We start from the raw sequence: 27,290 nt of genomic DNA on the forward strand, positions 1-27,290 counted from the left end.
TTTCACGCTTGCTTGCTGTTAGTTTTAAGCAGGCACAGGCTAATGCTGTGCACAGTTCTCATTTGATTCACCCATTATAGTCCAAAGGCTTTGATTTCTAACTTGTGATTACTGCTCTGGTCAAGAACAGCAAATGAGGATGCGCTAAATTATTTGGCTCTGCAGTTGCTCTTCAAAGCTGTCTTTCTGGAAGGAGAAAACACACAGGGATTATTTTACAATTTCTGCAGTGAATCTCTGCATCAGTACTTTATGCCTCCAGCTGGTGGATTTATACATCACAGTTTATTCTGGGGATTGACCCCTCCCTCCACTTTTGTTCATGAATTGCAAAGAGATCATTATCTTCATAAATTTGTTTACAGTCCAAAACTTCCATATGAATAATTTATGGCAACATTTCAGCCTAAGGATCCTTCTCAGTGTGCATAACAAGTACTTATTAGATGGTTTCTTACTGGAAGTTTTTATTAGACTTGATTCTTTCCTGTTCCAAGGTTGGTTGTCCTTATCTTTATTAATTACTTCAGCTTTTAGACAAGATGGCTGTCTTGACAGAAAATAAAATTTTGTTTCTTGATTAAGCAAGTCTGCAGGCAGCATAGGGCCACAAAATTTACAATTGGATTACTGCAAAAAAACCCCAAATCACTGAATTACGATCTGAATCTGAAAACGAGAGCAGAATCATCTCTGCTAGAGATAATTAATTAATGACAATCTGTCTGTGGCATAAAAATCTTTTGAATACCTGCATAGTAATGTACAGCTTGGCATCTGTCTCAGAGGATTAAAACAATGGGAAATCCTGGTAGCATTCAAGTTGATGACAACACTGTAATTAATTTAAGCAGGGCCAGGATTTCAAGCCAAATTTTTCAAATTCACTAAGATCTGTACATTGCTGTGATTGTTGGATTACAGAAGCTTGACCCATTGAAATTGCAAACACCTTCTGCTATAATTTTTGCCTCATCTAGTTCCCTCTTCAAGCTGTGCAATTCTGCATTAACTTCCCTGAATTCGTAATAATTTGCAGTGACACTGAACTGAAACACCAGAAGACAGTCCTTCATGATGCTGCAGTTCCTCGATAGTAACAGAAAATACCACACGAAATACTACCAGAAAACCAGATTTCACATACTTTTCAGTCCCACAAGTGGATTTTCTGTGTGCCTGGAAAAGTCACTGCAGAACAGAAATGTGGCTGCCAAGAGGTTGGTCTCTATTGGAGTTTATTGGAACATCTGCTGTTAGTTATGATGCATCTTTTGATGTCAAAGACAAAACAAGGGTTTGTTTGGTTTTTGGAGGAAGGGGTTTCACATATAATGAAGATTCACAATCATGCAGTGCACAGAATCCAGCCCTCGAGTCTCTGTCACTCTGGAATTAATTAGAGGACTATTTTTCTGTCCACACAGCTCTCAACAAAAGATGGGAGTATTAGCCATTTGCCTATCATCTCATTCCTATTTATCTTCCTTTGGATGTTTCTTGTTTCCTTTACCTCTGAGGCTACCCTTTGCCTCTGGGTAGGACTGACAAGGCTATTACATATATAGTATTCTGTGGATAATAAAATTTGGCTTTGTGGGCAGAATCAAATAATAGCTCTAAAACTTGTCTTCAAGTGAAAATGCGCAGAGGGAGAGGGTAGTGACATGGAAAAAGTTGTGAAAATGTTGTTTTGACTCCACTCCCAGAGAGAACTTAGGGAGTGGGAAAAGGGTGAGAAGAAGAACAAAGACAAAAATATCTGTAATCTCCCTGTTTTCATTTCTGGGTTATTGAACTAATTTTAAGCTTTTTTTTTTTCCCCTTCAAATTTAGATATATTCTGAAATGACGTGTCATGTTGAAATATGGTGGAAACATTGCTTTTTGAAAGCTCCAATTTTTTCATTCTTTTGGTCACAATTATGTGCCAAGTGTGACCTGGATTCATAGGATGTTTTATTCTCCGTCAGAGTTTTTTTCCAAATAATTTACAGTTCATCTCAGCAATATGTGTATACCGTCCAGCTGGCCTTCTTTCCTCTAGCTTGCTCTGTTATTTGTTTCACCAAAGCATCTTCTTACCATCATGTAAAAGACATCTTACTGAACCTATGGCAGACTCAGCTGCCTCATCAGTGCTTCATAGAAGGCTGATCATCCTCTTTGGGTCAAAGGCTCATTTTGGTACATTTACCACAGTAGTGACTCGCCAGCTTATTCCTCTCTGGCTTCAGAGCAAGGTGCTATCTGCTGTCTGAGACATTTTCAGGGCAGTATTTGATAGTAGGCAGGTCCCATCAGCTGCCTCATAGCCTGAAGATTTTACTTCAGGCTTAGAAAATTACTTTGAAAAAAATTGAACTGCTCTTTCTTGGCTCATTCGTGGAACCTCCAAAATTACTGTTGACCACAATGGTAGTTAATTTTTAGATGCCAGAGAAAATAAGCATAAAGATTTTTTTTTTCCAGAGAAATTTGAACACCTCTACAGTACTCAAATAGCTGAAAGAAATTCAGGAAAGCTGCCCCATTTTTTTTATTTATTTTAACCTAAACTTCTGCAAATCAGATGGTGTGTGGAAACCAAGGTCGCAAAGTGGTAAAGAACATCTTTGTCGTATGTCAGGATTTACTTTTTTTTTTTTACATTCACATGGACTACTACACAGTGCCTGGTAGGAAATGGTGGTGTACAAAACAATATAACAAGGTATAATAAATCAAAGCTTTTTGTAGAGATTACAGCAGCATGTATGGATAAGTGTAAACTGGACCTACTAACCTGATTTAGTCCAGTAAATTCATTTAGAGAAAACTGAAGTAGCAGACTTTGACTTCATTTGTCCATGTTGCTTTGGCAATTCCTCTGAAACTGGTAGTGTGATGGCATGGACGTGGTCCATTCACTAATGTGGAGAAAGGAACAGTCTTTGGTGGTTACCATGCTTCTGATTAAACTGAGTGCCCTGAAAAGACCCAGTAGCCATAGGCTGGTGGCAAACATCCTCTGTAGATGGAGCAGCATGCACGACAAGGACCACACAAGTCTCTTCCCTCTGTGTCATCAGTGTTCTCCACCTTCGAGCTAACCTGTGGAGATGCAGCCCCCTACCTTTCCCAGCCCTTGGGAGGGCTGTTGGACACCACCAGCCACAGTGATCTATCTCTGTGGTGGAGGTTTCTCTGTGGGCAGCTGATACCTGAACACAACTGAGCAGCTGTTGTTTGATAACTCTCAGTCCCAGCAATGACCAAACCTGGTGACCCAGCACTGAGACTCCCTATTCCATTAGCAGGCCCCTGAACCACTCTGTTCCACCCCCTCCGTGTACTTTCAACATATTTAACATGTTACAGCTGTGCTCACTGCTATACAATAGTTAAGAGGGCTGCCAGCATTTCCAGTATGAACTCGTATTTTAAGGATAATAACTCAGCTGTAAAAATGTGCTCTAGGCTGAAACTTTATAAGGAAGATTTCTGCCCAAGAGTGACTTTATCTGGACAGAAAACAAAAGGGAAAATATATCAATTTAGTCATTCCTAATCAGTAAAGATATATTAAAAAGAAAGTAGAGTAATCCTTGCTGGATCACTTACTTTCTCTTCTTTCTGGCTTAATAATAGCCAAAACTTTCATCTTTCTGAACTTTTCATGTCTACTTCTTAGACTAGTTGAACCATTTTCACACTGAACATTTACTCAGTTGCTTCAAAATTGCTTTTTCTCAATATTTTCATTTGCTTTTAAAAGACAATGGGGTGTGGAGCAAAGTAGACTTAAGTTAACCGTCTTCTCTTATTTATTTCAAATCTGCTCAGTGTGAATCAAGAATTAAAAAGTATCTTTTTGTTGATCAGTTTGGACTGTGTAATTGGAACTAGCTGTTGGTGTGTGAAATTGGAACTAGCTGTTCTCTTTGGGCCTGCGGTGGGGAAGACCCGAGATGTACCCCCCAGTCTGAACACTTGTGAACTTGGGAGAGTTCAGATGTAGATCCAGACTCATCCCAGAACCCTGATAACAGACCAGCTTCTGAGTACTCTGTATAACACACAGGATTTAAAAACCCTTGAGGTTTTTGGTAGAAGGGAGGCTTATAAATATTAAGTGTTTACTCCAACACACAGGCTGGTGTCACTGGAAGTACCTAACAGTAAATGAGAACTTAAAATACCTGCTTTTTAGTTAAAAAAATCAGTTTGCTCTCTCTAGACTCCATTTTTTTTCTGACTGGTGACACATACTGAGGGCTTGAATTTGTTTTTATCTATATGACTTGTACCTTCATGGATTTAGATGTGGTTATCTTTAAAGGGCTTGCTCCGGGTGCTTGCTGCCATCAGCTTTACTGGCCTCTTGAGGTCTCATGCACCTGGCACAGAAGTTTTAGATAGTGACACTTCTGCAGCCACAATTTTTCCATTGTGCCTATAGTCTCAGTTGTTCAAAACAGTGTCTGAACTGCAATGCTGTCACTGGGAGCATCATCCAAAGCGGGGTAGATTGTCCAGGAGCAGCAAAAGCCAGATGTTGCGGCATTTTGCTTGTAGACAGTCCAAACAGCAACTGGTCTGGAGTTTTTAGAGTCAAAAAAATCATATTTAAAATTTGTAAAGGCATGAGTGAGGCACAGTCTTGTGTTACTTTTAATGGTGGAATATAAGGTAAGAGAGCACTATTGGAAATATGTGCCCCAGTCTTGGATTTGAGGTCTATCACAAAGCTGGCACTGGCAGGTGGCCAGTTTTAACCGGTTGAAGTACAAACTCCAGAATGGAGTGGATTCCATCCACAGACTCTCCTAAGGGATTACAAGCCCAGAAAATGAAATGCAATTTGGGATCTGAGCCAGGACATGCAGACTTTTGGGGTTTAGATGAGAGGAAAGGCAGGCTGGAATAGTTTTCTTTCCATTACTGTGTGAGAAAGGGCTTTGTTTAACATTACAGGTTACAAATCTAACAGAACATGGCAGAGAGACAGATTTCTGTATTTGTCCTCTCTAATAAGGGCACATTTCTAGTTTTAAAGATTGGTATGAATCACTGTGATCTAGAACTGAATTGGTACATAACATGAACAGTGGCTTAGTACAAGATTTCCCAATCTATCATCTTCAAGTCTAAAATCTGTTATTGAACAGAAGCATATCTTTAGAAAAGCATCCATTCTCAGCCTGGGTTTCATTTATAGCATCTTCTGCTATCTGTCTTTCCTAATAGGTAGGATAAGAAGGATTCCTGGGAAGATTATGTGCATATAACTAGTACTCATCAACTTTCCAGAACTTTTAAGTTTGAAAAATTGTATGAGGAGGGAAAGAACATAATTTTTAGACCCTCCATACCTTTAATCTTCCTTTGTGCAGAAGCTGCCAACAAGGAGTTGAGATATAGGCAGCAGATGACAGTGCACCATAGTGCATCCTCATGGAGGGTGGACAGTGTGTTTGTAGCTAAATTCAGGAGTGATACAGCAACCTCAGCATTTCAAGGTGGCTTTCTACCCACCCCATGCAGCTGTGCACCTGGATCACATGGTAACCCTTACATCAGTGTGGCTCTGAGAGTGCAGCCTAGATGTGGGCCTGGCCTAGGGGCTAGCTCTGATGTTGAAGAGTTGCCTTTGGCTTGACATTGGAAGGGCTGACATGAAGTCCAGGAGCAACTGTGTGAGGCTGCCTTATTTGTATTGTACATCACTAGTAAATTCTGGTTTACGAGAGCCTTTCTGATCTCAGAGTTACAGGGAAGCATTCTGATACTAACCATTCCTTGACCATCGTTCCCATTGTCCTCTCAAGTATTTGGGATCTCACAGGGGAGCACCCTGCTGTCTGCCACCCTAGCACCTCAGTATGGCTTCTTGGAACTTCATTCAGTGACCACCTCACTTATTTGAAAGCTGAATGTATTTCAGATATTTCCATCTAAGTCTGGTTGTGTCCTTGGAGTGTTGTGGAGTTAACATCACACACAGCCATACCATTTTCTTCATTGCGTACTGTCATGTTAGTCATCTTACCTCTAATATGGCCTTAATACATAGGATTGTATTACCAGCCTGCTTTTCTGTTTGGTTTTGGGGTTGGTTTTTTTCTGTTGTTGATAGCCAGTTCCTCATAATTTCTGATGTCTCCCAGTGTCAGTGTTTGTCCTTCTAATGAGTAAATCTTTTAATCCAGCTCATCTGTTAGATTTCAGCTCACACAGTGCTCGTCCCTCCACGTGTTGGGCAGGAAGCAAAACACAGCACATCTGTAACAGTTCACAGCTGCTGCCCTGTCACTGGCTTTTGTAGTGTCGAGGCTAGAAGTGCACTTAGAAGAAATGTCACTGGCATTTCCTCCCCAAACCCAGTTAAACACTATCTGTGCCTGGGAAATGACCTATGCACTGAATCTTGCCAGAAAGGCAGAGAACAGCCCAGTGTGTCAGCTCATGTCTGTTGTCATGCCTTTATGGACACACACACAGGTGGGACTGCCTCGCCCTGCGCAGAGAACTCAAGGCCCAGGGAGAGACAAGATCCCACTACATTAAACACATCTTACACGCTCTCATGTCACCAACCTTTGCTGTACCTCTACATAAAAGCACATGCCTCTCGAGGCAAAATTTCCTGTCAAGCATTGTCCTTGTTTTAGGAGCATGTTTGCCTGAGTAAAATAAAATCAGTGAGCATTTTCAACCAATAAAAAAAGTTTGTCCTCATTGCTCATTAAATTTTGCATATGAACAAAAGGTTTAAAACCCCAGTCACTGTTCTCTTAGTTTTCTTTTCCATAATAAATCCTACACTGAGAGTTTCAAACATTAAAGAAAACATATCCACATGCTGAAAAAATTTTGTGGCCTCGGTGGGTGTAATAGAATTGGCAATACAATTTGTCTGCTATGTGTAATTTTGTGTTTGTATATATGTATATGTAAAATCAAACTATTGAGGGTACAAATATGACATCCTTTTTGAAAGTTTCATTTGAACACACTAAGAGAAGGAAGTGAAAATTTTGTCTAAAGACTGGTGTTGACTTGTATTTTAATTGTACAGTTTGATAATATCCATTTATTACCTTTTTAGAACTAGGATGTGCCATTAAGCAAATTTTCATGTCTAGTTATAGGCAAGAAGGGAGGGAATACAACAGAACTGTTTGAGGGGAAGATTATTTGGATTTAACTTTAATAGAAGAAATTCCATTCTGATGTCAAGAAAAACTAGTCCACAAAGAGACTCCTGAGTCCCGTTTACTAAGGTGGCACATCAGCTGCTGGGAGACAGTGGAGGAAGGAAGGATTTCATCCACATCAAAATATATATATAAGAATATAAACAGAATGAAATTGCTTGTTTTGGCATGGATTGAAGTCTTTCTTTTGTGAACTCTGTTAGTGGGAAGGGAAGGAGAAGATTCGGTCTGTGTATGACAGTAGTTATGTCCCAAGCAAATTACCACCTTTGTGTTTCTTTTTTTGTCTTCTAGGGGTGCTAAACCCTATTTGAGAGTTGTGAGGATTTTTTTTTTTTTTATGAGGCTGTTCTTGACATAACAAAAGCACTGATATGTGGAGTGGCTACACAAAGTCATCGTACAGCCAAGTGCATACTCATAAGCTGATGAGTAGGAAAAAAGCTAATGAGATTTATCATTCCCTTCTAGTACTGCTGATATAATACATTATTAACTGGTACAATATTGTTTCAGGTATTGCTTTATTTGTGCACACAGTTACTAATATAAAACTCTTCCTATTGCATCAACTGTCTTTCCCTCATATCTTGATGTTCCCGTTACTGAATCTTTTAATCTGCATTTGTACATGTAGGTTAGTATATGTACATTATCAAAAATATAGATGTATTTTAAACTAGGAGACAGGAAATACAAGGCAAGAAGGACAATAGGGAAGAAACCATAAAAAACCCCTTGGCTATTGTTGTAAGAAAGGTGAAGCCTACACAAGGGTCACCTTTGTTCTTTATTTACCACACTATATTTGGATTCTTAATCCCTAAACCCAGTTATTTCTGGGCAGTAGCTCTCTTGGATGTATACTGTCAGCTGTGGAAAGAAGTTCACAAACATACAGCAAAAACATAAGAAAGGGAAAGCAAATATGCCCATTGCTCCTAGGAGGTTCAACTATGTTGTGAAGGTGATGTCAGATAAGAATTTGAATTTATGCCCAAGATTCAAAATAATACCATGTGAACTTGTGGTTTAGTACTCAGTACAGAAGCAGGGCTCAGCATTGATGAAGGTCTGTATCAGGTTTGCCTATTCCAAAGTTAAAGCTGCTTTAACTTAGTGGAGGGTTTGGGCATCTTGCTCACTTTACCACGCTTTTAGTAAGCTTTTGAAATCAACAATGTAATGAAATCAAATCAAATCCTAAGACTTGCAGGGTATACATTTTTAGCTGATGTTTACTGATCTTCTGTACTCAAATCATAATATAATCTTTGATAAACTGGCAAATGCCATGGCAATTGCTACCTTCTCACTGAGAAAGTTTTCCTTTGTTTTGGAATATCAGCAAGTATTCCCAGCAGACCTGAGGACAGAGAGGATATCAATGCTGCCTTTAATCTTCCTGCAGCAGTCATAGGAGTTTGGCCCTTACCAACCAGTTTGGAGTAGTGGAGTGGACTAATTTCTGACAAGGGGACCTGGTTTTTCTGCTTCCTGTAGGGGGAAACCCAAGAAGATCAGACAAGTCAGACTAGACATAACAGTAATTAAATCAAAATATGGCCATCATTTGTTCAGTGTGCAGAGAGAGTGTATTTATCTGCAGAAAAGCATGCATGTTGATTTTTTTCATAGTAATTCTTGATAGATACGACTGTCTGATAAGTATAAGAAAAGTCATCCTTTCACTCAGCTTAATAAAACCTCAAGAAACAACATGTTCTCAATAACATAAAGGCATTCACTTGGTGGTAGGGTAATACATTTTCAGATGGAATTGCCTGGTGCTTATATGTCTGCACAAGATATCTGTAAACAAATTCCAAAAGTAAGTTTTCTGCTGTAAAGTTTGTTGGCTTTACATTGGCCAGTATTTACGAAGCAGAATTTGTAGGTATGGTTAGCTTGTTAAAACTTCTTAAATAAAGGAAAAGTAAACTCTAAAATAAACAGATGCTTACTGTAAGCTTTAAAAACTATTTATTCAGCTGGTATTTTCCCCTTAAGTCCAATATCAGTATTAGAACACTGGAATAAAATAGAAGCCTTTAGTGCAGTTTCTTATTGTAGAAAGCTGTGACTAATTAATCCATCTTCCCACTGGGTGTTAAGTTCATCTCTCAACTAGTGAACTCTCCATTCCTAAAGCCTCCTAACACACTTTTTATTTCTGATGTCACTTTTCCACCCTTCAACAGACAAAAGGTGGCATGGGTCTTTGCACCAACATAGACTTGTTCTGATTGATGCCTTTTGATATTGGCAAATACTTAAAAGATATTTTACCTCATATGATAAACTGTATTTATTGTCCTTCCTGTAATTTGAGTTTGTTGCCATAGAGGGGGTGTGCAGTGTTCGTAGTTAATGAAGTCAGGCTTCTTTCTTTGTAAATGGTAGACTATATTCTGAAATATAGGCAAGATATTTCTCATAGGAAAAGTATGTTCATAAAGCTTAAAGCATGCTAAAACAGCAAGGTCTTTCAAATAAAGTGAAGAGGAAATCAAATCTGTATATCAGCTTATCTTAGGTTTATCAAAGTGTTGCAAAAAACATGCATGTCTGTATCATTATTCCTTACCATTTGCCCTGTTGATTTTTTTTAAAACCACTCTAGCATCGACACAATTGTAGGACGAATCATATGCTGAGAATATTTGCCAAGTTTAAAAGTCATTATAATAACCAGTTTCTTCTGAGAATTACAAAAACAAACAAAGAAAATAATAAAATCATACTGAGGCAACAGTGCAACAGGACAGATCTAAATAATTAACAGGCCAGCTACTTTTTTTCTGCAGAGACAGTGGCAAAAACCTCATGATAGTTTCTTAGTTTCTTCTACAGGATTTTGCAATTAAACTGGGCCTTAAGTAATAGTTTGCAATGATAAGATGCCTTTTGTACATTTACAAACTCAGTAAAATCAGGCATCCAAACAGATGAAGACTGAACAATATGTTTGATGTAACCTTTGCCAGTAACCAACTGGATGTTTATCAGCAATTACATATTATAGGCTGAAAAGAATCAAATTACTTTTAATATGATGGCAACATCTGATGCAAGACATTTTTGTCTTCTACAGCTAAATAAATTGAATGTGAATGGACTTGACAGCATGTATTATGAAACGCATTATGGTCTGGAGACTGCGTGTCGCCCTAACAACCAGACGATATTTCCTTAATTAAGTATAATTTCTTTCCTACGTGATCACAAGAAGATTCTGGACTGGTGAATTAATGATCTGGGAAATGCATGTAATTCTCTGCTCTAGGTAACTGTCAGCTTAAAGCATGTTAAGCTGTCTTAGGAAAGCTGCAAATACTTGATTTGTTTTCCCAGCTTCTTTTTTCTAGTGTATTAAATGGTATATATTTAGGAACAGGAATATATATATTTTCAATTGGAAAATGATATGTTTTCTGTCTCTAAGCAATTTTTTTGTCCTTGATATATTTTCTCTCCAGTCCATACTTTTTTAATAGTTTGTTTGCTATACCTGTCCTGCTTACTTATTTGCTGAAAGACATTTGCTCCCAGACTTTTCCTTTCTATGTCTGGCAGTGGGGTTTGTTACACTAAACCGTAAGACTTCATTTCCAGGCTCCTGAATTTATACCCAAGAATAGTTGTCTGTCACACATATAATCACAGCAAGTTCCTCTAAGCATACTTTTGCAATAAGCATCTTTTCACAGGATTGCACCCAGAGGGTTTTTGAGGATCTCTAGTGACAGAGACTCCACAACCTCTCTGGGCAACCTGTTCCAGTGCAGGATCACCAGCACAATAAAGAAGTTCTTCCTCAGGAACTTCCCAAGCATCAGTCTCTGCCTGTTGCCTCTTGCCTGATTGCTTGGCAACACTGAGAAGAGCCTGGTTCCACGCTCTAACACCTTCCCTTCAGATGCTTACATACATTGCTGCCCTCTAATCATCTTCAGGCCCCCCCTCTGGACCCTCTCAAACAGGTCCACATTCTCTTTATACTGGGGCGCCCAGAGCTGGATGCATCTCTCCCAGTGGGATCCCGAAAATATGGAGGGAGAATCACCTTCCTAGACATCATAAGTGGGAGCCCAGCTTGTCTGTCATGGAAAGCCCTGAGGCAATTCTCCACCTTTTAGCCAAAAGGAGAACACTGCTTGTAGAGGGAACTGAGAACTGTCTATCAGTTGACAAATTTAATTTGAGCACGTATGGTTTGATAGAGTAAAAATGCTGATCACTCCGAGCATAGAGCTTACAATTTCCTGTCATAACCAAAAAGTGCAGTTGAAGTCCAAACCTTAAGGCCTCATCTGGCTACATAGTATCCGAGGCCACTGATTTCAAAAACAAAACAAGAGCATTATTTTCATTGTGCATGGTTCTTCTGCAGACTCTTGCACTGAATCTGCTGCGCAGGGACTGCTGGATGGGCTGAATGGGTGTGTACCCCGCAGATTTGCTTTTAGACTCTTCCACCCAAAGGAAAGGCTTCACTGTGGTAGTTAATTAAATGAGGTAATCAATAAATTAATCCATGTAAACCAATGCAAATTAATATAGCAAATAAAGTGGCAAAAGTGGCAAGTGATGCAGGTTTGATGCATGCACATTGATCAGCTTGTTTCCTGAGCATTTATTTGGAATCAGGACAGATACTCCACGGAGGCTAACTTCTGAAATTTGTCAGATTTCTCTAGGGACTCTTGTCAATGCAAGAAATCCACTCTGTGACATAAAACAAGTGTGTATTTATTTCATATGCTGAGAGTACTACAAAAAGGACTGACCAAAATGAGCCTACCTTCTTTTTACCCCACTGCATGCAAGGAATGAGTTTGCAGGGACTACAAACTCTATACTTCTAAGATAGGATGTGCACAGAAAAAAACATTGCTGGACAGTGAGGCAAAATTGAATTTGTATTTCCCCAGAATTTTGTTTTTTTATTTATCTTTATTTACAACTGAAAATTTGAAATCCTTAGCTTCTAATCAGATCCTTGGCAAAAACAGCTCTATGTGAATGTGAGATACAGATGGAAGAATAGGTATGCTGTGAGTCTTGAAACAAGTTTGTTTTACAGGTTGGTTAAACCATTTTGTTTATAGGTGAATTTTTCCAGTATTCTCAAAGGGAAAAAATGTCTTTTTTTAACAAATACATTCATCTACATTTTTCACAATTTTTAGCAGATGTAATGTGGTTGTGCAAGTTTGTGACATGTGCTCAGAAAGATACATACAAAGTAAAGTTACTATTTCATATGAAGAAATGACTGGAAATACCACCTTATGTTACTATCTGCAAAAAAAGAGCAGACCACAGTTTCTGACTGACTTTCTCTAACCAACACAGGAAATAGCGTTTTACCACATAGAATTGAAGAGAATCAACACTTCACTAAGTGATGATGTTGCCAACATGAGGCCTTGGGGAGTGGGAGAGCAAAAACCAAGGAATGTGAATGGCAAAGGAGCTCTCTCTCCAAAGCTCCTCTGGCATGTCTTTTGTTTCATATTTGGTCAAAGTCACAGTCTTGCTTTAGTACATACACTCTTTGTTGTTAATGTCTTTGTTTTTCATGAGGAGAAGAAAAATGCTTTTAAACACCGTGTATGTGTTTTAAATGGGTGTCACTACCAAACTCACTATCAATAGCTAGTCTTACTCAATCAGCTATAAGATTTCGTGAGTAACGGTTCTTAACTGAGACTGGACAAATCCAAGATAATTACCGTAATAGGCTGAAGATCTCTGAGTCTGAAGGCTTTGGAAGTCAGAGAAAATTGGGGACATATGTGTTCTGTCTGTAAGATTTTTCTATATAGGATACGGGAAAATGGAAATGACAGGCATTTTGCAATGTACAGTAGCATTCATCATAGAAAGAACATATGCATTTGTTTGTCAGAAGCAATGAAGTGAAAAATGACACTTAATTGGAGCTGACATAAAGTGGCCTCATTAGCAGTACAAATAATATATGTGTGTAGCTTGGTTGTCAATAGGAACAGAACATATTTCTTCTGACACATATATTAGTGTCTTTTAAGATTCATGTCAAGTTTTCAGTCAGGTTTACTCATTTAAAGAATGCTTTTTTTTTTTTTTTTTTTTTTTTTTTTTTTTTAAATATTAGAGAGGTTGAACTGTAAATAATGTGTGTTTCTAGGGTGCTGTGATAACACCAACAATGGACCACACTATGTCAATGCAGCCAGCAAGCATGATGGGCCCTCTGACCCAACAGATGAACCACCTTTCCTTGGGCACAACAGGAACGGTAAGATCACTCTTTTTTTTTCTCTATGGAAAAGCATCTATTGCTTACTGAGTTTCCTAAGGTAATTCACTACACTTTCCAGTGCTTTTCAGGGCTTCACCATCATACAGTGACCATTAGTAATGACAGAACAGAAATGACAAAGTAGCATGAGTAGTGAAATGGTACGCCAACAAAACCTGCTATATATTTAAGAGGAATTATCTGTACTAGTTCTCATGTAATTATGGAAGTACTGCTGTATCAATTAGTTTTTTAAACTGTTTGCTTGTCAGTGTAGAAAGCATACCACTGGGATCAGGATTTCTGGCTTTGTGGAAGGATCCACTGCTCACTTCAGACCATAGCAGCCAGCCATACGTATTTTGCTCCTGGTTCAGAAATGTGATTTTTGGTCAAGGCCAGCTGTGTTTCCAGTATATCCTATTTAAACATGCATATTTCAGCAACTGTTTTTGAATTTTCTTTTTAAGCTGTGCAGGTCATATTCAGTTAACTCCTCCAGAGTCAGAGAGAGGCAAAAACCCCTCTAAATTAAAATAATCTAAGCCCTCTGAAAAGTTCCTAAAATACAGCAACTGCAGACTATATATGGTGGTTTGATATATAAATGTGTGGACACTGCATGTAATGTAAATTTTTGCAAAAATACAGGCATATATATTACATATCTGGATCTTTAGCACACATGCTCTTTTTATGTAATAATTATATGAAACATATAATTACATAACATGCTCTGTTATGCACTTACCCTTTTTTTCACCACTGGTCTACTTGATACTAATCTATAGGAACACAGTTTTCCAACTTTTTTTAAATTGAATAAGGTGCTTAATACAGTTGCATCTGTACAAAGTTATTTAACTCACTGTGTTGCGTCTCTTCCTGATCTCTTTTCTTCACCTCCTTCTTCCTTAGCTGTTGAATTTAATCCTAACTCCAATGTCTTGTCTCACTTCTTTAAAAAAATCTCAGTTAAAATCTAAGTCGTCTGGTTTTTTTCCAACGAAACTTAAATATGATGATTTATTATTTATCCTTGATATTTTAAATGTAGTATTCAATAATCAGAATTAGGCATTACATCACAAAGTTAATCTCAGCATTTTCCCCTACAGGAAATTTAAGGAAATACTTGGTCTAATAAGAACTTCTGCATGTATAATTATTGTGATTCTAAAGCATGTTTAAAAGTTAAGGCAAGGAAATGAAAAATTAATTCTGGTTGTGCTGTTGGGCAGCTCCTCTGAATTTTTTCCTTTGCTTGTCATTTTCAATTCCATAACTTTTAACAGACATTGTCTTCTGCCTTCATTGTCTCACAATCTTAATGCAAACTAGAAAATTCCCAGTTAATGTTCTCTTCTTGCTTGAGACCACTGCTTCAGTGCTTACAGTAACAAATCCATCTGGGGAGTCAGGCAAAGGACTCTGAGAGGCAGTGGGTCATCTAGTGGGTGACAGTGAGATCGAAACTCATGTTACTGAAAGCAAATTAAAATCTTTCCTTTCTTTTCCTAGCTCTTTACACAGTTTTATCTTTCCAGGCCACAGCAATCCCTGTGATAATTTCTTGAAATACATTCAGAGGTATACCATACAGGTTTATGTTTACTATCTGTATAACTCCTAAGTCATTTGCAGAAAACTTATAGAGCAAGAGTAAAAAGATTGAAGAAAGAGTACATGATTGATGAGTGCTACAATATCCATAGGTTTTTCAAGCATCTCAAATAGCACCCTATTTTATCACATACAGGATGTCTCTTAGATCAAAAAGTGTCAGCACCATATTCAGTTTAAGTACTCATGCAAGCAGTATAGTCATGGTTGTCATCGAGAATTCCTCCTGTTGGGAATTCCTCCTATCAGAAATCACAATTTGGGCTGCCAGTAGCAGTTTTGTTGGATGTATCCATCCAGACGTGAAATTCATTCTTCGGCATATATTCTGTTACAGGGAAAAAAAAAACAAACCAACCTGGGGAACACAAGCTATTTAGAGATACGACTTATTTAGAGATATTTTTCCTCATTTATTTGGAATTCTGAATTTTGGTCCAGAGAGAGCAGCATTGAGAGCATAAAGCATGAAGAATTGTGCCAAGTCCAAGCCATACTACTGTGGGTACCTCAGCAGGACTAGGGTTTATAGGAGATAAAAGATATAAATGATGCATTTCTGTTATGAATATATTTTTCAATTTTATCCTTAAAACTGTTCAACAGAGTGCGATAAAGAGCCACCAGCGACCTTTCAAGAAACCAGCCAGATTTTTTAGGCAAACAAGATAAAAAGTCACAAAGAATTCTACTCAAATAATTCTCACTCTTGGCAGTAATTCTGTCCCAATTTAATTTAAAAGCTTGCACTATGCAAAATAGTTTTTATGAGAAGGCTTTCATATGTTAACTTCCTTAGACAAAGCATTTTGCTAATTAACATAACATATTTTTCAGCCGAAACAGACCCCTGTGGTCACTTCAGTGAGAGTTGACTTCAAAACCACTTCCACATTTACCTGATTCAGGATGAACATGGGTTTCTAAAAAATTGCTTCAACAGAAAATCTATCCTCTAGTGAGCGAGCTAAAGAAATAGCATAAGGGCCTATGCAACTTGGTATCTTGTGAGAATTACCTGGCCTTTTGATGCTCCTTAAAAGATTGAAATACTCTGTCCAGGCTGGAGCCATTCTATCTCCCTTCACAGAGGAGCACTCTTTAGCTCTTTGGTGAGGCAAGCAATCTGAGTAACAACAGCCTCTGCCGTTTCCTGCCTTGATTCAAAAAACTGGATTTGAGTTTTGGCCTCTCAGCCCTGAAGCCCACATGAAAATCCTTGGGAATCCAGGCAGCAGTTACCTCCATCCACTTGATTATTTTATCACCATCCTCGGTTGGGCTTAATGCTGTAGCACTGTTCACTTCCATCTGGGAGCATCCAATTCAGCAGTCAAAATAAAGTAGTTTCCTACAGACTCGCTCACAGTGAGCTGCATTTCCCTTGTGCTAGGCAAAGCCTTCCCTCCAAAACACAAATAGTTTTGTTTAGGAAACTGTTCGCCATTAATAGGGACAAGAAGTTTTCCTTCTATCCAAAACTCCCAAAGAATGCATATTTTATTAAATTTAATTATATTTTTAACTCTCTTATTTCTTACCTATTATTGAATTGTCTACATAAAATTAGACATCTCTGCTATACCAAGCACTCCCTAATCAATAGGATGCCTAATCAGGCTATCAAGATGCCAGGCCAAAGGAAAAGCTGCAAATCCATCTTTCTTTGATTCCAATGCCAGAGGATGATATAGGGCACTAGGGGGAGAGAGAAGGTAAAGGTGTGCCCTTTATGGCACCTCGACCCTCTGTTCCTGTGTTGTGAGAGAAACTGGTACAGCATTTGCATGTCCCAGTTACTGTGCTTTGTGCTTCATCTACCAAGAACATAATTCTTTTTTGCCTTTATGAAAATCAAATTGATTTCTGCCGGTGAAAATACAGCTTTTGTTGCTGATGAATTGAGAGGCACATGTGCTGCTCTGATCACTTCCTCATTCTGCTTGAAATCTGGAGTTAAGCAGACAATCTGCCGGAGGGGCGATTTCTGCCATATTTATATGTATTTTTCATAGATATCTCTTCACTCAAAAAGAGCAAAATGCATTTACATGGGTGTGCTAGCTGTGGGCAAATACATAAAGAAAACCTAAGCTTAAATTATGTCAACATTACAGCAAGAAAGCAATAGCTCTGAATATTCTGATTAAGGCTGACAACCCAGTCTCAGCTCCTACAATTGTATTAAAATGAAATTTTAATGCCAGAAGGCATAATGTGAAGATAGACAAGGGGTTTAAAGCTTGATTTTTCTTTACTAGTTTATTATTACTTATTATAGTAAGTCTTGTTTTTCCTATGTAATACTCATCTACAATTAGGTCTGCTATTAAAAAAGATTCTGTAGTGGGAGAATGGAGTGTGTGAGTCTGTAAGGGTAGCACTGAAAGAGTAACAGTAGTATGTGTTTAATAATGTATGGGGGCTGGAATTGTTCCATCATCAGCCTGTCATTCAAAATGTTTCTGATACAGCCATTGATCTGACATCTCTTTCGTGGTGTAATAACATTGTGATTGATGCCTGAGTGGGTATAATACAAAAACCTTTAGAAATGTAAAAACTGAGTGGTTTGATCACTGCTTTCAGTCCTTGTTGCTCGGCATTTCCAAGTTTGGCCATTAGCAGCAATAATCTGTTACTTCAGTGGGAAAAAAAAGATTTGGTTATTCCTTCTCCTTGCTTGTCATTCCTGAGGGAAGTCTGCTGTTCTGCACTCTCTTGGTTGGGGTTTCCCTCCCCTCCCATTTCAGATACTGCTTGGGTTCCAGTTTCACTCAACAGCTTAAGGCAGCCTTTGTTAGTCCTCACAGGCAGAGGGGTGACTCCGCTTTTTCTCCCTCTCCTTTGTAACTGCCCTACTGCAGCCTTCTTTCATCTTAGACCTTTGAGGCCCACACCAATGGGAGAGTGAGTAGAAGCCAGGAGGTTTTTACTAAAACTGGTAGTTCAACTGGGCTGCTTAATTGTTCTTCACTCTTGAAGTTCACTTTGCTTTCAATTTCTAATCTGGAAATTTGATAGTCGACTTAAAAAAAAGCTCCACTTTTGCACTTTTTAAACAACAACAAAACAAAACAATGTAACTGTTTAATTGTTCCAGATACTCTGTATTAAAAATCCAGTCAGTGGAAAGAATTGCAATGACATAATGTGGGATCTGTTGTAACTGCAAACTACCCTAACTCATCTTTCCTGGTTTTATAGTATCACCAAAATTTCTCAGTGGAATAGCAGGCTTGTTATGCAGGTACATCAGTCTTATCTTTCACTTTGTTAGTTCTTTTTGTTGCCAGCAAGGCTTGATGATATCTCCAGAAACCTTCAATGGAACAACAAGCTTGTTATAGGTTTTTTTATCTTTTATTTCCTTTGGATACTCCATGGCCACCAGTGGTTTAAAATGTCACTTGAAGGCCTCAGCAGAATAACTGTTCTGTTAGATAGGGTTGTTTTTTTCTCCTGTTTAATCTTCCATTCTATTTGCAGATACCACAGCTACATGGAGCTGAAACATCATCACATTCCCCTCATGTTCAGATTCTTGTTCAAAAAGCACTCTCTGTTATTCTAATTGTGTGTCACAAGGTCCTTGGAGAGCTACAGGAGCAAAGTTTCTTTGCAGTCTTGTGCCTTTCACGTTATCAGGTGTTAATCTTAGAGCTCTTTTATTTTATTTATTGACTGACAGTTTCAGTTACTGTTTGTGTGGAAAACACAGGACTGAACCCATTTCAAATGAAATAGCCTAGTTCAGGCTGAAACTAAGATCTTCTTTATCCTTTTACTCAGCTGAAGTCCAGGGCAAATGTAAGTGATTAACAACATGGAACTGTCTGAGGCAGGAGATCCATTTGAGGAGAGTTGATTCTGGTTAGAAGGGAGAAAATCAGCATAAATTCTTGTGAGATTTATAAAAAACAGGTAACTCCTCCTGCACCTTTCTTCCCAAACATTCTCTTGAAAGGCAGTTCCAATTTACCTCGTGTAATTTGAGATAAAAGGAGCACTCAATGCAACTGCAACTGAAAAGCACCAGATTCTAAGCAGTCAACAGGAGACAAAAAACTTTTTTCATGAAGGATTAAATCAATTTTCAGAGTTTACTGCCATTAAATATTATTGAGACAAAAAGGTAAACAATCTTAAAAATAGATTCAGCATTTCTATAAGGAAATATTTGTGGATGCAATAGCATTTTTTGAAGAAATATTCTGAAATTGAGAGCCAAATACCTGCTCAGGTGAGCAAGGAAAGCTGTGATCTTTTCACTTTTTGGACCATCTTGAAATTCCACAGCCTCATGTGAGAACTGGACAGATGAGGTCCTGTGCAGATGAGACTCGTTCTGCTCATCTGTTTCAACGTGGGTCCCACAGTTTGACCATAGCTGTGGTTAGATGGTATTTTTGAATGGATGAAATTTATAAAATCATGTATCTGCAGTGTTCCCTCTTCTCTTCTGAACTCAGCTCTACTTTCCTACCATTTGTTGGTAGTGGCCTCCTGTTTGCTTTTATGTGCAAGTGTGCCAATCTTCAAGGCCGCTACCTGTCGTAGGCAGGAAGGGAAAATGTAAAAGGTGAATAAACACAGATGGAGAGAATTCCATTTTTGGTCCAAGCAGCACTTCATCTGAGCCCAGCACGTCAGTAGCTTTTATTCTGTGTTAAGTTTTACCTTCACACAACATTTCCACCAACGAACAAAGAGCTTTTGTTAAGGACTCCTTGCCTCTCTTTGAGGTATCAGCTACTGACTCAAAGTGACATTAGCCCAGATTCCCTTTCAGAGAAGGAATCAACTCCCTGATTGTGGTGATAAAAATACGCGTCAACACAAAGCAATAGTGATGGATCAACAAAGTAAAAAGTATCAGCAAGAAAAGCCCTAACTAATATAACTTCATTTTCATCATCAAACTAACCTCAAACTGATCTGCAAATGACTTCACAGAACTGTAAGCCTGAATATTTAGAGGGTTGTTTCTCATATATTTTCTCTCAAATATGTCTGCTGCAGTTCTTTTTTGTGATTTCTAGAAGTGCCACCTGGTGAATGGGAGTGTGGCTCAAAGCCACCGCTTCCAAACGTGTTGGTTTCTTTTATTTAGTGATAGCCATGTACTGCATATAACATGAACTTTTTTTATTTTGTAGTAATGAATAGAAACTGAAAGCCATAAAACTCATAGTATCTGGCATAAATTTAGTGGTCTGAAGAATATCCACTCAAAAAAGGCTCATTTACAGTCATACTCCCAGAAATTTTTGTTTATATCTCTCCTACAGATAAACCAAGATTGTGAACTCATTTTGCTAACTACTAGTAGGTCATTTACCTAAATACTTCGAATTTCAAGAGGAAAATTAGAATTTCACACATTTTCTTGTGAAATTGTGTTGATGCTATAAATGATAGGGCAAGTTTTGGGGAGAGAAAGAATCTCTTTATTTAGCAGACAGGGAAGTAGAAGAGAGGGACAAATAATAGGTTGGGAAAAAAAACCCTGAAAATGATTTTAGGTTTGCAATATCCTGCCACACCTACAACTGGCAAACTCAATAAGAGGTGGAAAACGAAAGTACTCTAAATGTCAGGTATGTCATCTGTATTTTCTTGATGTGCTTCTCTTTTGTAAATGTGTTTTCTATTTTTCAATCAAGAGGAGAACTCTTTGCCTTATTAGAATGAAACTTGTTTTTATCCTGCCTGTGTTTAAACAAGGCTCAGGTAATTTTTACTGAAATGAGGAATATGGCTTTCCAGAGAAGCAATAAATCCAAATAAAAGCGGTGAAGACAAGCTCTGTGGGGGGTCTATAACACAAGGCAAGTTTGAGGATCTTAGGGAGGTGAAGGGTGGTTTTTCAAAACTATGGCCATGTGAAAGGCAAGAAGTGTCTCCCAGAGGTGCTGCTTCCACAATTCTTCTCTGCCAAGAGCTGGGAAGCAGCTCTGTGGTCATTTCTCCTCATGTACAAGTGCACACAAACACAGCAGGAAGTCTTGAAATCCTTGAAGAAGCTGTATTGTCAGTGGAGAAGAACAACTTAATAAATTATATGGAAAACCAGCTAGTTTATCCTAAGTACAGTTGCAGTCCTTCAGGCAGTATCATTTAGGTCTGAGGTGAAGCACTTGAACTGTATCAGCTTCAGAGAGAAGTAAACTTTAGCTGAAAGAAAAGGGCACGAAGGTGAAGGACAGCAGTGGTTTACAGCACAGTGTAGGTGCATGAAGGGTATCCATGGAAAGGAAATTTAGGGGTGCTACCAATAAGGTAAAGAAAGTAGAATAGGGAAAACATAACTTTAATACGTTGCAGAAATGGATAATACGTTAAGAGTTAAACTGGTGTTTGAAATGAAGCATAGAAAGTTCACTGTTTGGGACATCTAGAAACCAACTGGACCGAACATTTTAAAATCCACAGGAGGGATTTCCAGGTGTTGACACAAATCCAGAGCAGTGGCTAATAGCCTTTTTTCATCTCCAACCTCTGTTTTTTGTCACAGAGAAACATTGTTATTTCAGTTCAAAAGAAGTAGCATTCATTTAAGTACTGAGACTTTATGATATTATAAGAACCTTTTAAAAATGTTTACTGAGCATGATGTACCAAGACTCAGAAAAGAGCTGTGCATCAAAATGACATTTCCTTTGCAATGTCTGAGGTTTACAGTCAAAGAGTAAGCATATGTTGCAACTGACCATTCACAGTATCTTCTTACTAAAAAACATTTGGAACCAAGAGGTAAGATTGATTCATTTCAGCATGTGTTGTGTGATTAGTAAGTATACTGCACTCTTTGGATTTTTTTTCTTGCCAATAAGATGGGTACATTTTGTTAAGCAAAATGTTTCTGCTCTGAGCAACAACCTTTGAATTACATTTCCCCTGTTCTTTCATAAGGGAATTTTTTTAATTCCAGAGGCACTGGGACTTCAAAGAAACACTAGGTTGCAGGTGTTGCAGTGTTTTGGAAGGTGACCTGTTGCCATGTTACTGAAAACACGTACAATGGAGTTGAAAGTGAATTTAATCTGAAAGATGCTCATTATTTTACATATTTTAATCACAACGGAAGGCATAACATAACCTGTGCATTGGACAAATCCTGACCTGCAGCTGCTCACAAAAGTAATATTCCATTGAATTTCACTGCCTTTTCCCATATCGTATCCCACTGAATTTCAGCTCACAGTGCATTTCATAGTCAATCCACATGGCTCATCAGATGGTTGGCAAACTGGTACCCCAAAGGTTTAAACTTCCTGTAAGACAAATTACCAGTGCTTTTGAGGTACCTTTCTTGTTTCCTTCTGGAAAGAGCTGCCTGTTCAGGGTTCACTCATTTGTGAAGCAAGGTTAAATGAAGGAGCTAAAGGTACAGTCTTCATACATTGTGTAAGACACTGAGATCCAGTACATACAGTGATTTCAGCCTGAAGTTCTCAGAAAAGGATAAGCTTTGTTCAAATGATTTACAATTCTATAGGGAGCTGCTGATGGCAATAACCTCTGTGCCCTCTGATGGTATTTTATTATCTGTGAGTTATGGGTGATTCTGTGTCACAGCTACGAGGCTGTAGAATCCTCTTGCTCCTAAAAGACTCAATTTGGGAGGAGAGTTCTGCTATACCTAATATTTACTATGAAACAGCTCAGTCAGCACTTTTCATTGAGCTGTAGCAAGGGGTTTGAGAGCAGCTGTGTTGAGTGAATTTGGGAGTTTGCTGAATTGAATTGTTTTTCTAGCAAGGTGATGAACTGTTGAACGCAGCAAATTTCTACTGTGTGGCAGAGGTGAGCCACACTTCATCAGGGTGGGCCCAGGGAGCACTTGAATCCCAGAGGAAAATCCTTTTCTGCTCCTGTGAAGGACTGCTCTAATCTGTCATGGCATTTTATGACTTTTGAATGTGGTAGACATACCTGAATGCTTCTAAATTTGCCTTTTTACTATTAGTATTTGTAGTGCAGCAACAGAAACTTTGTTTAGACTTTAGTATCTAAATGTCCAAATTATGGTGCATTTGCCAGCCTCAACTCCCAGTTTTCCTTTGCTGTGTTTCCCTGGGGGGTTTCTCTTAAATCAATATAATATTTATATGACACAACCTGATTTCACTGATGCAAGAACTTCGTGCTGTTTGTGTTCTCTGGCTTGTGAACCACAGCTGTGTGTGCAGTGTTTGCAGTACAGACCAAAGGCACTGTGATTTCCAAAGTGATCCTTTTTTCAACTGCTCAGGCACTTGACTGCTCCCTTCCTCATGTTTACTATAATTTTACTCTGCTGCCAGCCCTTTCCCCTAAAACACCTGCACTTGACTAAAAAATTAGTTGCATTTGTTCTTTTTGCAATTGCCATTTTAGACAGTGCAAATCAGAGTGACAGAAATGCAGTAACAAGGGAAAGTGAGAATTGGGCTATGATGGTATTCCCACAGATAACCTTGCCTAGTTTATCCACAGAATCCAAATTGGTGCTCAAAATTTTAATGTTCCAAGATAACTGTCTAACAAAAGCTATCTTGCTGACTTTCTTTTAACATACAGATGCTCCTAACTAGCTTTAGTAGAACTGATTTCATCTGAAGACAATGGGCTTCTCTCAGAATCTTTAGTTTTCTAGAAATAAATGGCTGTTCCAACAAAATGGCCGTAATTTGATTGATTGGTATAATTTTCTTATACACATTCTATAAGATTATTGTATTATATGAAGTTTATCCATAACTAAAAAATGCAAGTAGCAACAATTTCAGATTCCGTTGTTGTACAAGGGGACATAAGGAGATAGTTAGTAGCAAAAAATTCCCCTCAGTGTGTGATAATTGGCTGAAGAAAGAGGTTTCCTTATTTTATTTGTACCTAAACAATATTGAGAGCAGAAGACCACTGACCTTGCTGAAATCTTTATCCTTTGTTTAAAACTGAGTGTAACAGAGTTGGAAATCAGAAAATGATTGATGGAAAAATTTAAAGTAATTAATCTGCAACAGAAGGCAAGGAAAATAATACATTTCAAGGCTTATAAATCCACTTTTCTTTTTCATTAATTTTCATACAAGTGTCATGAGCAGTGTTATATTTTCTTGCGTTTCAAAACAGAAAAATATGGCTTTAACACCAAGGCATCATCTTGAGCTCATTTTTAATATTAGGATTTTTACTTTATTGCATACACTATTTGATATGTGTTCCAAGGGCTCTTAATTATATGATTGCAATTACAAGTCTGGCACAGAACTCTAAATTCTTGGTGTCTCTTGTCTGAAATTGTTCTACAGAGATCATTGCAGGCGGAGCTCATCCTATTGTAAGAAATTTCAGTACTTATTGATAGTTTGAAGCACTTACATTTTAGGCCGTTCAGTTAGTTCAGTTTATGAAGCTGTGGCATTTCTATGGAAGTTCTTTAACTCCATCTGCACATATACTGCAGATTTATGCCAAACATTTCTTCTTTTTCTTTTTCTTATTTTTTTTCCCCTAAGCTACAAATTATACAGGAGAGAATCTGTAGCATTTGCTGTTCCTCCCAAACACAACAGGACTCCGGTCTTTTCAGACACATCCTGAGGAAGAGAACAACTGACAAATAGCAACAGCGGCACCTATATTGCACATTATATTCTCAAGGTGTTTTAAAAATGTTAATTAAGCCTTGTGGCATCGCTGAAAAAATAATCAAATAATTGCAAGTTCTTCAATTCCCTTTGAGGTAAATGACCTCCATACAGTGTAGTCTTTCTTGTAGTATGGACAGCAGCTCCTGTTCCAAATCCAGGGATGCTCAACTTTACATTTGAGGCAATGCCTCAGTGTGATGGACTGCCATAAGCTGTTCTGGTCAAGGCAGCTGAACTAATTGGCCCATTCTTCTCAGTAAGAAAAGAGAAGATTTTACCAGTTGAAGTTAGATTTGGCTTTACTGCCTAGCAGTAAATCTTAATTGCTTCTTACTGAATAATCTGTGATAATCTGTCCTCGATACTAATAATAATGAAAAATATTTTAAAATAGAAATTTTCCTTTAACTCAGTGTTCTAAATTCGAATACCAAATTATATCATGAATGTCAAATACATTTTGGCATTTATATTTCCCTGAGTTCACTAGCAGTATGGACAGCTGTGTCTTGGTGGTTGTATTTAATGTTTTTAATCTTGCGCTGTTTTCATCTTCACGCTCTGTGTAGTGTTTCTCATGATCTTCACAACAAGCAAAAAGTTCCAGTCCTGAGGCAGGGATGACAGTTAAGCAGATGCTGTTTCAGTTCACAATTACCATTCCTTCAAGGCTGTTAGGGGATATTACAGCTGGGCAGGATGGAAAACCATCCCCCACACACACGCTCCCATCCTAAGATTAAATTTGTTGTCCCTGACATCAGCCAGTGAGTGTGAGGAATCTGCAGATGCCCTCATTCAGCTTCAGGAGTAGCCAGTTTTATACTTTCTAAGTGTTAACTCTGCTAATTTTTATTTTAGCGGTGTGGCCCCATGAGTTCCATATAACACTTGTATGTCAGCAGCAATCCTTCTTTGTAAGGTAAATCATGCAAAGTCCTACGGCTTTAAAGTGTTGATATAAATTTATATGACAGAAAAATGGCCACTTTGTCATTTCTGTCATATTCCTGGACAAAGGAATCTGTGGTGCAGTTAGGACTATGTCCACTGCAAATATTTGCACAGGACTTAATCTTTATATATGTATGTATGTATATATATATATATATATATATATATATATATATATAATGTATAAAAGGAAAGGAGAAAAGGAACATTTTGCTGATCAGTGAGCCCCAGTGCAAAATGAAGATGTCTGAGCTTTCCAGTCAGTCCATGTGCCAGAGCCAGAAGTACATCAAAGAACCAGAACAGACAACCTAGCCTAGAAATAGATACTCTGCAAGATACTCCTGAGAAGAACAATTCCCTGACCAGGCTGAGGCATTTAGAAGAGGCCAGAATTGCTTGCCTGTACAGGCTGGGGTGTATTTGTGCAGCATTGGTTCCTTTTCGCCTGACTGGAGCAGAGGGATCAGAAGAGCTCACTGAGAACTCCTGTTAGGGCCTGTGTGGAATATTTTAAATGTGTGCCTTTAAGGAAAGCTGAAGATGATTGAATTTCAGTTTGATAGCTGTAGATGGGCTTTCTCAGCTGTGGTTCTTTTTCTTTTTTGCAGCACTGTAGGTTGTATATGTGCTTTTTCACCAGTAATATTTAAGAGAAATATGTCTCCTAGCCTTGCCTCCTGATCTCATGATGAGGGGAAGGGTTGAAGATGTTCTTTTAGGGCACATGGGGGAAAGTGTTTCAGCCTTTCTTTCTATTTCCAAGTGGGAGTATCTGAAGCATTCCCAAGTATCTGTAAACAATCAGTAGTGTCCTAAACAGGAAAGCTAAATGCCCTAATACAGATTTGGGGGAGTACAGGAGACTATCTCTCCTGCTGACCTTGTCAGTTATTACAGTTTTGCTGTCATTGACAGTAATGTTTTATTAATCTGGATTCCATTTGAGAGGATGTAGTGTGGTAGATTTTTTTTCTTTGTCACTTTTAATATTCCAGAGTGATTCATAATGTGAAATTAATATATTATTTAAAGTATATCTACACCTCTGACTATGCATTGTGACACAGTCAAGGGATCTTCTTGTGTCTTAGAACACTCATCTCCAAGCTCTATTCATTTTATTTACCGTTTGGAGGTTCTATCTTGCACCATTTTCAAGCTGCTACTATGCAACCATTGAAAAAGAGATGAAAAATTATCTCTCACCTTTGTATTTCATTCATGTATAAATTGGGAAAATTCTATGACAACAGGATTAAACATGTAGGAATTGCATATTGAAACATCTTAGAGGATATTCTAGACTATCCTCCTGTAAACTGAACGGTGCATCTCTTGGTTCATCTTTTCGTTTCCCTCTCCTTTATGACAAGTAGCTCATTGGTCTACAGCATTTCCTTTCTCTCTTGAAATGGTCTTTAAATTTGCACTGCTGCAAAACCTTCCTTAAAGCCAGTCATGACTGGGAATTTCTCTTTTCAATTTCCCCCTTTGCCCAGCCAGATCTTTCTTTATCTTGAATTTGTCTTTGGGGCCAGACTTACCCATGTCTCTGAGCTGGATGCAAAGTTTCTCAACCTC

At 38.2% G+C, this 27,290-nt stretch overlaps 1 protein-coding gene across 5 annotated transcripts in view; it reads left to right on the forward strand.

The window, feature by feature from the left end:
• RBMS3 (RNA binding motif single stranded interacting protein 3) overlaps window positions 1-27,290 on the forward strand; it is a 699,644-nt gene that overhangs the window by 652,714 nt on the left and 19,640 nt on the right. For all 5 annotated transcript variants that reach the window (XM_066320213.1, XM_066320221.1, XM_066320228.1 and 2 more), the window contains one exon: window positions 13,375-13,485. In XM_066320213.1, the coding sequence (XP_066176310.1) occupies window positions 13,375-13,485 (111 nt within the window). The remainder of the gene's footprint in view (window positions 1-13,374; window positions 13,486-27,290) is intronic.

Source organism: Sylvia atricapilla, chromosome 1, assembly GCF_009819655.1.
Source record: "Sylvia atricapilla isolate bSylAtr1 chromosome 1, bSylAtr1.pri, whole genome shotgun sequence".
NCBI lineage: Eukaryota > Metazoa > Chordata > Aves > Passeriformes > Sylviidae > Sylvia > Sylvia atricapilla.